This window comes from Rissa tridactyla, chromosome 7 (genome assembly GCF_028500815.1).
Source record: "Rissa tridactyla isolate bRisTri1 chromosome 7, bRisTri1.patW.cur.20221130, whole genome shotgun sequence".
Classification (NCBI taxonomy): Eukaryota; Metazoa; Chordata; class Aves; order Charadriiformes; family Laridae; genus Rissa; species Rissa tridactyla.
Window position 1 is genome coordinate 37,049,260 of NC_071472.1, and position 15,613 is coordinate 37,064,872.

General features: G+C 41.7%; 2 protein-coding genes across 5 annotated transcripts in view; one reads left to right on the top strand and one right to left on the bottom strand.

Annotated features, from left to right (window-relative positions):
- PMS1 (PMS1 homolog 1, mismatch repair system component) overlaps nt 1-8,546 on the bottom strand; it is a 48,773-nt gene extending 40,227 nt beyond the window's left edge. For 2 of the 3 annotated variants that reach the window (XR_008467871.1, XM_054210288.1), the window contains exons 1-3: nt 8,338-8,472; nt 5,236-5,389; nt 155-337 (exon numbers count right to left, since the gene is read on the bottom strand). Coding sequence is in view for 2 of the 3 variants with exons in the window: in XM_054210288.1 (XP_054066263.1) it covers nt 155-337; nt 5,236-5,367 (315 nt within the window). In the remaining variant the exon portion in view is untranslated. Of the gene's footprint in view, nt 1-154; nt 338-5,235; nt 5,390-8,337 lie in introns of all 3 variants that reach the window. The other variant, XM_054210289.1, reaches the window with a different exon arrangement.
- ORMDL1 (ORMDL sphingolipid biosynthesis regulator 1) lies at nt 8,411-15,058 on the top strand. 2 transcript variants are annotated; one of them, XM_054210295.1, is made up of 4 exons: nt 8,411-8,536; nt 10,082-10,262; nt 12,658-12,809; nt 14,346-15,058. In XM_054210295.1, exons 2-4 carry the CDS (start codon nt 10,089-10,091, stop codon nt 14,479-14,481), a joined length of 462 nt encoding a protein of 153 aa, XP_054066270.1. In that variant the 5' UTR covers nt 8,411-8,536; nt 10,082-10,088; the 3' UTR covers nt 14,482-15,058. The 2 variants fall into 2 exon arrangements, with proteins under 2 accessions (XP_054066270.1, XP_054066269.1); XM_054210294.1 differs by having other exon boundaries at nt 8,417-8,536; nt 10,069-10,262.
- Nucleotides 15,059-15,613: the final 555 nt, after the last annotated feature.

Genomic DNA, 15,613 nt, shown 5'->3' on the forward strand with positions numbered 1-15,613 from the left:
GTATATACAAGCAAAACTGTTCAGAAAACACAACCCTGGCAGCCTGCTGGAACAATTTAAAGCCTTTGCACGATATTTTAATAAAACTTTCACAAACACACACACAAAAATAACACAACACAAAAGACTAGACACATTTACAGCAACTGCTCACCTCTGATATGCAGCAAATTGATCCCAAAGCCTCCCCACGGAAACCGTATGTTGTCAACCTTTCAAGGTCCTCAGAAGAGCTTATTTTTGAGGTGTAGTGTTTAATTGCCATAACTGGCACATCAGCAACCTTGATTCCACTGCCATTGTCTCTTACTTCTATTTTGTTAAACCCATAATTCTCCTAAAAAAGAAGAAAACATAAAGGAGCACTAAAACAGCTGAAGGAATTGAGATTGAAGCAGCTAAGGTTACAGCTGCTAGCTGTCTAGATAGAAGTGAGAGTTTTGCTTATTTGGAGAAACTGCAACCATTAAATGCATGGGTTTTTTTAAAAAAAAAAAAAAGAACAGAAAAGGACAGGACAGAACGGAACTGAAAAGAAAAATACAACATGTTAGGATAGTAGTGAAGGTTTCTCTAATTAAACTATGTAATTCATACCCCGTGGTTTGGAAATAGCACATAAATATAAATACATTAAATTGAAACAGGAATTAAGTATTTATTTTTTTTAAACTATGATGAAACTTGAAAAACCCAAGCTTAGAAAAAGATCCATATCTGGAAAGCTAAAGACTTTTCACCTCTCTTTTCTGTTTGTTGTCAATTTTTTCAAATCACCACAAATGCAGCCCTTCGTCCATTGAAATCAGTGAGCACTCACTGAGAATTGTTTTCAGTTTCACTCTCTTTGTGATTTCAATTGTGCAGAGGTTTTCAAGTCTCTGTATTGTCTCTCAATATGCAGAAACTGCAATTCTAATGGGGGCAGGGCATGAATGGGGAGAAGAGAGAAATAAGAAAGCTTGTAAAGAGGTGCAATGCTTTACAGAAAGAAGTAAAGGTTCTTAAAGGCTCTTTTAAAAACAGCTTTCTAGGAAGCAACGTTCAATCTTTGTGATTTACCTTCACATATATGCAATACATATTTTACTGAATTCTGATTTAAATATGTCATTTCAATAAACACCAGCATAAATAGAGTAAAACTCTGAAAACCCAGATAATTAGGACAGCTAAATGAAATATGGGATTCAGGTTCTGTAACATTTCAAACAGGTGCAGCAAACAAATGCTTCCATCTACAGCTACGTTATAATCTGCACATGTAAATCGCACCCAAAAAGAATCCAAATCCATGAGGAAAAAGTAATTAAAGCTGCAGGATCACTAACTAAACTTCTTTTACAGAAGCACGCCTGACTCTTGGAAAAGATTATGATGTAACATACAGAAAAATGTGCTGTACTGTGTAATACATCTAGGAGACCTCAAAAGTGGTTTTGCTTAGAAAGGATTTCTTGAATGAGTGGTTACTACCACCGATGCTGCACAGACCACATGATGGTTGCTTACAGAAAGCCAACTGATTAAACAGAAGTAACTTTATTGTCCCATCTGGGCATATACTGAAGACAGTTATGAAAAAATACAGTGTACTCCCAGGGTTATTTCTCAAAGTAAAAAAATAATGTAATTAAAACCATAAGGAAGGTATCTAAAGAAATTATCTGTATTCACACACAATCTGCATTAGGAAACATCAAAAGCCTCTGAGATAGGCATAGAACCATACATATTTAATTAACTGATACACAATAGAAATGGGAGCACATTTCACTTTCCCTATTAATGAATGGTGCTAAAGCTATTTTCAGGAGAAAAACAATGCTTTTGCTAATATTTGAGACAACTTCCTACTGGGAAGCAAAACAGAACCTAAGCAATACCCCTCAACTGAACATAAAAACACATGCAGAGGTATAAACAGGAAACATTTCTGCCCCGCTGCTGTATTCACTAATGAAGGGTTTGAGCATTTTACAATTAACCCCTGTTTTCTGTTCTAATTTTTGCTTCCAGACCACTTAACTGCGTAGGAAAAGTGAGATTTATCTTCTTCAACTTGAATTAAAATGTTACATGAATGATTCTCTATTTCCTTTCTAATATTAATCATTTTTACCTGCACACATTTTACTTAAAATATTACAGTGCTCAAACATTGTATTCTGTAACAGCTTCCACCACGCTACATAACCCAAATACTACTGAGGTCATGATCTCATGAGATGTTTAAGTTGCTCTGCCAGATCACTCATGCCAAACCGTATGGTTCAACTCTCTCCTCTTTTACTCACAACTCCACGGTCCCGTCTTCGTTTCAGCTACAGCTCTGTTACTCATGAGAACTCTAAGGTCAATTCAGCTTATTAAATCAGCACAAGTAATCTACCCTTCTTGCTGCGTTACTTTTCTTTTGCATTAGCAAGATAAATGGATCATGAGAGGCAGAAGTGTCTAGCAATGCCACGCAGATGGATGTAGGACTTTGCTTTTTCAGGTGATAAGATGGATGAGGTGTACACTGCAACGTCACCCCGAGATAAACTTCCTCTGAGAAAGTTCTAAAGATTAAAGCACCCCCTTCATGCATTGGGAAAAAAGGTGCAGAAATGAGTGTCTGCCTTTTATAACAGCCATTTTGTATAACAGTAGCAAACCCGTAGCTAAGATTTGTCCTTCCCGAATCCCAACTCGGCTCCAACTACCAGCACAGGCTGTCGCACATCTTGTCTATTAATTAAAATATGCAAGTCTCAGTCAGCCTGTGAAGATTATTCTCCTAAATTCCTGTTGTTAGAGGTCAGTAGGGAAACTGACAGACTGATGCCCATAGAGTCTCTCTATCCATACACAAGCAGTTACATTGCTGCATCAATGGTTTTTAGCATACTTTAACCTGAAGCCAGGAGATCACGTCAAGAACAAAACCATCATTCTACATATGCTTAATACACAGCCATGCTACAGAGGCAGTTGATCCCACTGCTAATAATAAGGCAAGCTCCGCCATGTCCAAATTTCTAAAAGCAATAAAGCTGAGGTTCCAATGAATTAATAGATACCACTCAACACCTTATAGAAAGGTCATGGTTCGGTTTCTAATCAAATGACTGGCTTTTAATTGTAATTGAAGTAATATCACATTATCTAAAACTACAATATAAGCTGATGTTCTTCCCAGTGTTGTGTAAAAGCTAGTTGATACACAGTGCAAAGATGTTCAGTAACATCACTTATTGGAGTTTGGTCAACCAAGAAGTTAACAAGAATAAAACACCAGCCAAGGCTTCCCACTACAACTTTCTACAGTTGTAGAGAACCACAGTTTCTACCTGAGAACCATTCCACCTGCAGGTTAACTCCTGTCTGTCTGTCGCCAAAAAAGCCATTCTGGTCTTTGTTCAGGCAAATTGGGTAACAAGTTTGAATGAATCAGCTAGCCTTCCTAATCCATAGGGAAAAGGTTAAAACAATGAAAACTCTCCAAGTTTCAGCAAAAACCCATCAAGCTGTAAAATGAAATTTCAAAGTTTCCATTCTCTGTTATGCTTTTGAACCAATCCAAAGTTAATGTGGTCGTTCAGGTCTATTATGCGGTCAACCTTATTTAAGTGTTATGCAATAAAAATAGTATTGTGATATAAAAACATTCTTATCACAAAAAAAATCTCAGGAAGAGAATCCATGCTTTACATGGATTATTTTGTACAGTATTATGTACAGCTGTGCAAAGTGCCAATTTTCTCTTCTCCCCTAGTATTCACAGAATAACAATCAGCAAGTCTCATTTACTCACTGGGCAACCTGTGTAAGGCCAGGTTGGTTTGTTTGTTTTAGAAATACAGCAATTTGAGCTGAACTGACAAAAAATGTAACAGTAGTGCTGATGACTCACGCGCTGGAAATGTTTGAAAATGCTCATTTAAATTGATTTGGGACCTCTCACTATGGAAACAGCTGGCTTTTGCACAGTGAAACCCACACTGATTAGAGAGCTTTCTCCCCCGGCTACCTCCATGGCTCTATATCCACACTCCAGTAAAACAGACAAGGTTTGTTCTAACAATTTTTGAAGGCTCCAAAACCTTCTGTTGACTTCTTGTGGTTATTGATCCACTCACAGCATCTGATTCCGACTCCCCTACCCCCTGAACTGTGCACACACTGCTCACTTTGGAGTTACTCATGAAGCGAGATACTACACAGTCTAAATATTGAGATGACAGAGGTCATCACAGACCATAGTTAAGACAGAGTATCTTTAGCTCACTTAAGGCAAATAACAAATAAGCACGTTCCTTGGCAGGAAACCATACTCAGATGGAGAACACTTGAGACTCGTTCAGAAAAGCCAGCAGTGACATGGACAAAAAACCAAGCAGAAACTGAATCGCCCTCCAAACTAAGACCATTTGTCTAACACTTAATTCAAGAATAGCTTATACATTCACTGCTATTTGCAGGAAAGAAAACTGGATGCAATTCTGGACAAATGCATTTACACACACTGTAACTCCTACTAAGCAGGAGATACTGCTGCTATGCAGCTGTTGACAAAATACTGCAAAACCAGAAATACTCAGGAAAGAAAGAGGAGCTGATCAGCTAGCCATTTTACACCATTAGGGGGGGAAAAGCACAAATTTCTTATTATGAACAATATTTATTTTTTTCAGAAATTATCCTTGAGTAATATGCCAACTTTTTTTAACACCTTATAAAAATAAAATTTTAAAGTAGCCAGAACTCATCATGCTGATTAGGGACCATGCGATAATTTGTATTACCAAAACATCTAACATGGCCATCAATGACCTCTTCCATTGTTTACATTTTCACCTTCCTGGCAGTATTTTGCAATAAGACTTAAACATGCCAGTCTAGAAGTGAAATGGGAAGTTCAACATCTTTTAAAACAACTTATTAGCCAGAAAAAGTAAAGTAGGAAAAGAAGTATTAAAGAAGCTGACAGTTTTTCCCTCAAGATACACTCAGGAGCACAAATATGACTTACTGTTTCAGTGGGGCCTCAAAAACATTACGGGAACCCAACTTTGGACCATTTTTCTTTGAGGTTAAAATATACATGCATAAACACTGTTAATACCTTTCCATTCCCAAAACGACGATAACCTAAAAAACCCCAAAAAACATTTGCAGTGAAACAACTTTTCTTGCATCTTATTTTACATCCAATTATTTGTAAGAGTAAAAGAAAGAACTAGGATTTACCAGTTTAATATCAATATTTGTGGCACTGGCATCCAAGGAATTTTCTATAAGCTCCTTCACCACGCTGACAACTGATGTGATCACCTGAGAACTTGAAAGGAGACGAATAGTTTCTGCTGGCAGCTGTTTCATAGTGGAGTAAGATTCAAAGAAGCTGCATAGAAATAGAAAAAGAATGTAAAAGGAACATTACAAAAACACATTTCTAAGTAATTATTTTACAGAAACTTTTAAATGTAGACGAAACATAACATTACAGATAAAGAGTAAAATTTTCAAGATACAGTAAGACCCAGCCTCCTCTGCAGTCAACGGGAGTTTGACCTGTGGAAGAAACAGAACACAGGTCTAGACTAGAAAACATTATTTTAAGTAGATTAAACTTCTAATGAAAAACCTTAAGAATCCTGAGATACACTGAGCAAAGGAGTATATTATATCACATGTGCACAGTCATCTCCTCTAAATTACTGTAACATGTGCTCGTCATCTTGCAATTACAAGAGTAGACAGACCATATAGTAATCCAGAGTGCTAGTCAGAAACATCAGATACGGTATTTACCCAGCAGCAGGTCTAATTCCAGCACTGATGCAAAAAAAAAAAAATAATAGAACTTTTGAATCTTTGGGATTTTTTGGTTTTGTTTGTTTGTTTTTACAAACTCCTTACATCATTCCCCCCCTCCCCGCTACATTTACAATTTCTGCATTTAGCACTGCTGTGTTGTGTGTATGATTCCCGGCACCTAAAAATTCATGGAAGAAATATGACCTGAAGGTAACTGTTTCGGAGTTGGTAAAGAAGTGGGGAGGAAGCATAGTGGTGCTGAGGCAAAAGTCCTATTCAATGGCGATGTGATCTACTGGCAATAATGAAAAACAAAACAAAACAACTTCAGAATTATCATCTTGCCTTTCTGATCTGACTTACTGTGTGCCCTCAGGCAGGTCGGTTTATTTCTATGTCTCTGTCTCTTCCACTTAAAAATGGAGACACCATTAAAAGCCAACAGAATTTTTTTTTTTAATCACTGAAAACACTTACAAAGGGTTATAAAACTCCTGCTACATTATAGAGACACTCTACCATGAAGAGATTGTAAGTGGATCTGCAAATTTTTGCATGCATTTCTGTTTAAGTACCCAAGTAGAGACAGTTAACCAAGCTCGGGGAAAAATCTTTGTCGATCCTTGTAGCCTGACACAAAGAACTCAAGTGCAGTTTTTCAGGCGTATGAGAAAGGGGGGAGAAAGAGCATTGCTAGACAGCTCTTTGCACCTCAAGAATGGTTCAGACTTGGGTTTCTTCTCTCCACAGCAGCACGCTTTACCGGGTTACATTACATAACGATATTTACATTGAAAGGCAAACAATCCCGGCAGTCCTGGCTCCCAGGCTCGATTCAGTCCAAGCTATCTACTGGAGAACACAGACGGCAGGCTCAGCACCCATCCCAAGGATATGAGCACATGTGGAGGAATGGAGCAAACCCAGATTTCCTCCTGACACTGTCAGGACACAGCGAGGGGCTGCAGACAACACCCCAGAGTGCCACCATCCTGCAGGGTATATGCAGCTGATAGAACAATTACAGGACACTTCTCTGCCTTGATGTCCACTCTTTAAACATAAAAGACAAAGAACACACATGCTTACTTGGGAAAAAAAAAGGTACAGTGTTTTGAAGAGGAAGCAGAATTAAAACTTTCCTAAGAACAGCTACAGAGAGGTTTTCTCTTTATACTTATTTACATTCCAAAGGGAGTTTGCCTTTCAGATGTGGTAAAAAGATCTGACAAATCAGTTTTCCACCAAACAAACTGGAAAAGGAGCATGAAGACGCGTGTTTTTCAAGACAGGCTAATATTAATCACGTACACGCATTCAGAGAGGCAGGTTTCACCATTCTGTGATTCTATTTCCTCACACATTCATGTGTTACACAGGCCTCCCGTGTCAAGTGCCGCATGGTTAACTAATGACAAGTGCCAGATGAAACACTGACTGAGACAAGGGAGGGTCTTAAAACAAAAACGTTGCAGATCCCAAAGACAAATTTTCTATGAGGTGTGACTGATGCAGGTGCTGTGCCCTCCCCTCCCCTGGGCCCAAGCCACCCTGCACAGGGCTGCTGGCTGCTCCATGGATGGCAGAGGGTGGCCGCACGGCCACGCTGGCCACATCTCGGTCGGGGGCTCCTGCAGGGAGGGAGCGATCTCTAGTACCTGCTACCTATGGATGCATTTCCAGCCCCCAATTACTTTTAGGGAAGAGATATGTATTTCAGCTCAAGCCGTATTCGTACTACAGCTCTTTGCTGACTGGATGTGTTATAATCCGTGCTCAGTGGGAAGGACTTTCTGAGAGCACCGTCACCGATACTGTCATTTCACCCCTCTGAAAGTGGGCAGCCACCCCAGCACGGGGGGCTCTAAACAGCTGTAACACCGCATGCCATCAGGTAAAGCACGAACAAAGACTCCTAAATCTTCATAGCTGCAGCCCCACGGATTTCTGGAGCAGCACCCACACCCCGCTCCAACGGCCACCGTTCTTAGGAGTCCACCAAAACACCAACTCAGGAAACTCTTTCCGAGGAAAAAAAGAGGGAGAAAAGCTGCAGCTAAAACCTGCGGACAGTCACCCTTCAGTTCACCTAAAACCACACGAACGGCCCCCGGTTCCCGCTTCTGCTTTTCGTCAGGGAAAACACGAGGAGCGCCGCGCCAAAACAGCGCAAGGGAGGGGAGGGAAAAATAGGGGAGGAGAGACAAGGGAGGGCAGCCACCATGGCAAGGGACGCGGCTCCCGCCCGGCCAGCACGCCTGGCTCCCCGGCACCGCTTCGGGGGCCGCCGCGCCGCACCGCACCAGGCCCAGCAGGCCCGGGCCTAGGCCCAGGCCCGTCCCGCGCAGCCCCGGGGCGGCAGCGGTTCTCGCCGCACTGCCTCCAGCTGCCCAGGGGAAGCAGCGTCCCCGCCCCAGCCGGGGCCTCGGGGCAGACAGCGGCGGCGGTAGCGTTCCCCACAGCGGGCAGGCAGCTGCCCTCCGCCGCCCTTCCCAGGCACCCGCCCCCCGCAAGGCCCCTGGGCTGCGCTACCTGCGCGTCCGCCGCGCCCCGCTCCCGCCGCTGTCGCTGCTGTGGGCGGTGCGGGCGGCCCGGCCCCTCCCCTGGCCGCCCGCCCTGCCCACGGGGCGGCCGGCGGGGTTCTACCTGCGGCTGGCAGCCCGCGCCTCCGCTCCTGCTCCTCGGGGGCTGTGGCCACAGCGCGGCCGGCGGCGCCCGGGCCGGTGGAAAGGTGGGGTGGCGCTGGGGAGGCGGAGGATGGGCAGGAGAGCTGGGCTGCCGCTATCGGCCGCCTGCCGGTACTTGCTAGCAGGCCTCGAGGCGCCCGGCGGCGGTGGCTGCTGGGCCGGGCCCTGAGGCGAGCGGCGGCGGGAGGGGGTCTGCTCGCAGGGTGGGCGGCCGGGAAGGGAGGTGGCTCCCCGGGGAGGCCACGGCTGCTGCGGGAGCGACCTGCGGCGGGTCTTGGCGGGCGCAGCGTCCCGCCGCTTCGGTGCGGCCGGGCTGCCGGCGGTGAGGGGGGGCAGCGCAGGGGAACGGAGAGAAGGTGCCCATCGGATTAAGTGAGAAACGTGAGGAAGGGGCAGGAGGAGGCGGTAGGCTGTGCCAAGATGCAGGTCTGGGTACTCGCTCAGCTGCGGTGCCGCCTCCCGCGGCGGCAGGCAGGGAAGCAGGGAGGACCTGGCTTCGCGCGTCTCGGGTACCGTGCTCCCTCCTCATGCACCTTTTGAAATACTTCGCGGCAAGTATTGATTAAAATCAGCATTGCCCCCGGTTCGGTTTCAGGTTCATCGCATCTATTTTTATTCTGCAGCCTACTCTTACTTAACATTACAAAATACTTAGGTGTTACAGTGCTTTACAGCACTCGGCAAGTATCAGAGACAAGCTTCCTACCAAAAGCAAACTATTTATTCTGGTTAAACAACACCATTGTTGACTGACTTAGAAGGAAGTCAGAAAAACTCCATCCCGGACTCATAAATGAATATAAATATTTTTACAGATCATGTGAATATGCAGCGTGCAATGAGGTTTTTTTAATTATCGTGAATTTTAGTACAACAGGCCAAGTGAGTCACTTCAAGTAAGTTCTGTCAATCTCCTGCAGAAATCAGCGTTATGAAACTGTTCTATCTCTGCATATGTCTGTCAATGTGAAAACTTTTGAACCCGTTGGCTAATTTCAGCCAGACTTGAAAGACAGAAATGTCTGCCTGAAAACTAACAGGTGGGGAGAGGAGGAAAATCTGAAATCTGGGCTCTGCTGCAAGAGAGGCAGGCATAAATTAGTCCTTATTTGTTCTTTCTAGCAGTAGGTAGCTGGGCAATTGCTATATGTAGAATTCTTCGTTAGCCGTTACATGAATGGGAAATGGGGAAAATTGTCTGATATGGGAAGTGGAGAAAGACCTGGGGATATTGTTGTGGATGGTGAAAGGAATTTAGAGGACAAAAGTTACAAAGCTTGCTTTCTTACAGGTTTGCAACTTTAGCTTCTAACAGCACAGCTTACTATTTTTTTTAAAATGTCCCTTCTGTAGCAGGCTTTGTGGGTTTTATTTGTTTGGGCGTTTTTTAAGCAAACAGTTCCTAACAGCCCCTTTGTACTGACTTCTCTGTAAACCGTACTTTAAAGATCTTGAGGTACATCCTGGCTTATGCACTTACGTGTTCCTTCCAGACTTTTAAAACAGCCTTTTCCCAAATTTGAAAATGGCGCATGTTAGTTGCCTTCCTATAACAGTAGTCTCAATCTTCAAACAGTTGTGTTTTGTAGAGTAAAAATGAACGTAGGAGTTGCCCACAGCGAGGTAAATCCAAACACACGGGTGATGAACAGTCGTGGAATGTGGCTGACGTATGCGCTCGGAGTTGGCATGCTGCACATTGTCTTGCTCAGCATTCCTTTCTTTAGTGTCCCTGTCGCCTGGACTTTAACAAATGTGATTCACAACCTGGTAAGTACCCTCTCTTGTAACAAAGTTTGAAAAGTTGTTCATACGTATTTATTTTTAGTAGCAGGAGAGGAGGAAAACACCTAGCCAAAACGCCACCTCTGCTTGGTTTGTCCACTGTTAAAGAAGTTGGCTTTTTTGGGGAGGAGGAGTGAGTGATACACATGATCACTTCGGGTTTAAGCACAAAAGATGTGAAATATTCCGTATATATTTTATGTATTCTTTTAAAAGGCATTTAATTAAGCTAGAATTTTGCAAACATAAAATCATCATGCCAGCCGACTTTTACAGTGTTCTGCATATTATTAGAGACCTGTACTGAATCCATAAAATATATTACATTTTTAATTCTTGCATATTATCTACTAATGTTTCTATACAAATCTGTTAGTATCCCAAAATGTTTAATTTCAGCACTTTACCTGTTCCTTGGCCAGAAACTTTTGTGTTCTTTTTCTTCTCGCTTTGATTTCTGGTCAAGCTAGATAAATTTTAGCTCAGAATGACTTCAGCATACAATTCTGTCACTATACGTGCCATAAGAAAAATCTTACTTGAAAACAGTGAGGAAAAAACTGGACTACCTTGACCCAAGCCCTGAAATAATTTGTTATTCAGTGGGTCGTGATTTGCATGGTGACTTTTGTATGCAAAAGGATGTGGAAGCTGAAGACTTAAAGAATCTTTGTGCCCCCTCTCCCCAGGGTACTATAACTTTGTTGTAATCATTTAACGTAAAGCAGCTTTGGATATTGGTCCTGCCAAGCTTAGAGAAAAGACATCCATAATCAGCAATTTCCATCATACTTGAAGTTTGCTAACTCAGCTTTCTAAGATTAACAGCAAAGTAGTCTTGACCAAAAGGTAGCTTATTCCTTATTTAGGAAAATGATAGTTCACTTTAAAGACTGAGGTTGGATAATACCCTCTTGAATCCTGTAAAAAAAAAAAAATCTTTTGTTTTTTATTTTTGTAGATAGGTTTAAAACGAATAGTGGGATTGTAAGCATCATTAAAGCATTTTGTACGTTATCTTTGACAGCATCAGACATGCCTGACTTTGGAAGATGTTGGCAGAGACAAGTATTACTAAATATTTCCCAAATGCCTTACCGAATTCATTGCAAGTAGCTATAATGACAACAGGGATGAGAGCATGCACTGGCAAGTAGTTTTCTAGTGGATCACTAGAAAATGAGTATAAACTGCACTTTTGGATATTTCAGCATCTAAATGGCACCTTTTTGGAAACCAATCCTTGAAGAGTTTGACAAACAAAAAAAATCCTGGATTTACACTAATGGAAAACTCTTAGCTGACCTTGAAAACATTTTTGGTTGTCCTTTCTGCAAGTACCGGTGCAAAATAAAATGTGTATTAAGCATTTGTATCTGTCCTAAAAGTGCTTTTTGGTTAAGTTATTCAAACTGAGAGGCTGCAAACATCATGAGTTGAAGAAGTAATTAAGCAGATGAATTCTCTTAGGTTAATAGGCCTCCAGTCAGGGGGCAGTTCCAAAAAAAAGTGGAAGACGATGTGAAGTGATTTGCTCAACTTTTAACTCCCTTATAAGAATTCAGAAGAAATGTGATTTTTCTATATAAAGCTTTATATAAAAATTTCTGTATGTGCATAAGTAATGAACACACCTGGAATAAAGGAAATGGAAGTCTCTCATATTTTCTGGTAGAGACTCATCCTTGGAGTTGGTATGCTCTCTTCGATAGCAAACAAATGTTCGTTAAAACTGGAAGAGGGTGGACACCCCTGTCTGATTGACCTCTGGGCCCAGATTGATCTTTCAGAACAGACTAGGCATGGCATGCTCCCATCGAGCAGAAACAACCGCAAAGAACAGGAGAAGCAGCAAAGAGGGGGACAGATGGCATTCAACAGATTGCTGGTAGTCAGCTTCGAAGTATTTGAAGCTGGTGGGGGGCTTGAGAAAGCTTTCAAAAGTTCCTGTAATATTGCCAGTGTTTGTAGATAGTTTTTTTGCTTTGTGCAGACTCTACCTCCTAACTCATTTAACACTGTTTTCAGAAAGCGGTAATATAAATTGGCAGCCCTAAACTTGTTACAGTCCTTGTTGAAATTCTGTTGATTTCATATAATTTTTGCCATCTAATATAGAAGACAAGGCAGTGGATCGGATGTCACATAGATTTTGGCTTTAATTCTGACTCTGCCACTGACTGCGCAACCTCGGGCAAAAAAAAATCACTTTTTGTCTCTTCCTGCCTCTTCTGTAATTTGTCATTACGCACTAGCAGCAATTTGGGTGAGAATTCATTTACTCTCCCTTTTTTTCTTTTTTTTTTTTCCTTTACAATGTAACAATTATAAAAAAAATACAGCTAAAAGTGCCACTGTATTTACTTTTTATTTTCCCCAGGGAATGTATGTGTTTTTGCATGCAGTAAAGGGAACTCCTTTTGAAACACCTGATCAGGGGAAAGCTAGGCTACTAACACACTGGGAACAACTGGATTATGGAGTACAATTTACATCTTCAAGAAAATTCTTCACAATCTCTCCTATAATTCTGTGAGTTCAAAACTGTATTATGGATTAACTGAATCATAAACTCATGATTTCAAAAGCAGCAACAAAATGAGTTGCAATTTACATTCTAAAAGAATTTTCTCTCGCTTTTTTTTGTTTGTTTGTTTTTTTCCTTGCTTATTTGTTCTTACATCAGAGAGATAAGGAGTACATACTTACAGGCCATATAATCAACAGTCTTTCTTCCTGCAGCTTTCGACACTGCAGTTCACATACTGAAGTCGAAGTTCGTAAACAGTTATTAATGGGGCAGGTTTTAAAAACCAGAAACATTATGAGGAAAACTTACTGTTAACTCTTGAAGTTCCTTAAGAGGTTGTGAAGTCATAAATATTGAAAATCTAAACTAAGTGCCTTTAGCGCATGCACATGGCGGCATTTATTAACCATTTTGCAACTTGTGAGTTACAGGGAAAGCGGCAGTCCTCACCGAATGGGGTCCAGGATTTTGTATGTCAGTTTTGCTTTGCAGTGATTATCTTCTGTTTACACTAGTTATGTAAAGAGGTTAGAAATTCTACGCCGCCTGTCTCTGTTGGCAAAAGTATGGTTGCATAACTGAAGAAAATCAGATACGTATTTAATATCCAATTCTAAAAAGTCTTTCTGTCTTCCACTCAAGGAAGTTGTCGACTTGCGTGGCAGGATCAAGGGGAAGGGAAGAAAATGCATTGTGTTTACAAAATTGTTCACAAAGGGTAGACACTGAAAATACATATATTACTCCTCAAAAAAACCTTCTCTTCATTCGAAGATAGCTTCCCACGTTCCAGTGGAAATTTTGTGTAACACTTGTGTATTTCTCTTCATGCACTAATAATGAATGCATCAGCAGCTGAGTAAACATCTCCCTTTTGCTGGGGGAAAAACCCACAACCCCCGAGTCTGATAGCCTTGTTTCTGTGACTAGTTTTTGCGAAGAATGAGATGAAATTAGCGGCTCAGAGTGTAAAGAACCTGGTAGCGAATTGGATTTTCTGAGGCATATTTCCATATTCTTCCAGTTGAACAGGTTGTGGACTAGCTTAAAAGAAAAACGTGCTGGAAACATCTGCCAGGCGGGAAGCATTTTAAAATCACGCCAATCACAGATGTGCTCGGTGTAAATTATTTTTGCACTGAAAAACGTCAAATGCGTTGTCACTTGAGCTTGCTAGGGTAGCAGAACTGTGAGTATTTTGGTAACAGATGTTACGCTGTTTAAAACCTGTATCAGAAATCAGGCTTGTAGCTGCAGAAGTCAGAGACTCCAACTAGAGGGGCAGGGAGAAATTCTTGGGGAAAATACCAGCTGAGAGTTGCTTTTTAGCACCTTGAGAAGTACGGGAAGAAGAGACAGTCCATAATTTTGCTGTAGATGTTCTAGAACCTCGGGTGAGATATTTGATACAGGAATAGTTCGGTTGTTAATCGGAAGACTATGACTGGTTACTAAAGCACCTTTTCCAACCGTGCTTTGTTTGTTCATGTTTTAGACAAGAGTGTTATCAGCTAAGCTTGCTCTCTTTTCCCCCGCAGGTACTTCCTGGCGAGTTTCTACACAAAGTACGATACAACACACTTTATCCTCAACACAACCTCTCTCCTGACTGTGCTTATCCCCAAGCTGCCACAGTTGCATGGTGTTCGAATCTTTGGCATCAATAAATATTAAGCAGGAGGTCTGACACTGACTGCCCCCTGCCGTGGCTACTGGTGCTCCCCAGGTGAAGAAAACGAGTAGCCTGCTGTGCTGCGTATCTAGTCGTATTCAGTGAGAGATGCATCTATATCTGAGATGCAATTCCTACTTCCTGCTGCAGCGTTGTCTGGGATGAAAGTTGAGTTTATATGAAGATGCCTTCTAATATTTAAATGTGAATCGGAAACGTCTAGAAGAAAGATTTCCATGAAGAACTGGGCAGGCCCAGCTCTAAAGCCTAATCCCCGCTGAGACTGTATATATGCCTGGCTGATGCGAGTGACTTGAGGAAGGTGTGAGTGACAGTTGAAATGGAGAGAGATGTTTCACAAACACCCGCTCAACCATAATGCAAATGGTGACTTTACATATAAATCCAGGATTCCCAATGCCAAGGACTGGTGAGGTCTCATTCGTAGATTAAGTGAAAGTAGGTAGTTTTCTGCTGTAGGGGTTGTAAGTGGTTGTGCTCGTTATTGCATTGTAAAAGTTTGTCTCACAGTAAATACTGTGACAGCTAGCATAAACAGATGGTGTAATTCCTGCCTTATCTGTTCTTGTGATTTTTATTTTTTTTTTGTCACGAAAACATGAAAATCCTTAACTGTCAGCTCAGGGGATTTCTATATCAACTTCACAGCTCCGTTTATGTGTGCTTTTACAAGTTGCGCCGTGGTGTTTATTTCATTTTGCTTACCGGGATACTGACTTTTCTATGTGTAAATGGCACATCCCGAAAAAGTGAAATTTCTTTTAAGGTGTGGATTTTTGATTGTTTTCTCTGACAGTTGACTGATGGGCCATTTTTTAGTAGTTGAGAGGCCTGTAATAATGAGGGAAAGCACCTGCTGTTGTAGGAGAAGCAGCTCCATTGTAGAGCAACGATGTCAGAACACATAAGAGAAACTATTCAGGTCATAAGTTAGAACAGAAGCTGAATGAGAAGTAAGTGAATAGGCAAATCATGTGGACTAATTGTATGCAGAAAAAGGTGTAGATAATTTGCATGTCTTGGGAACGTGGAGGAATGCTGTGTTTGAAGGGTACCATGTAGTACAGAGTAATCTTGTATATAATCAACTGGAACTAGATTGAAGGTACATCT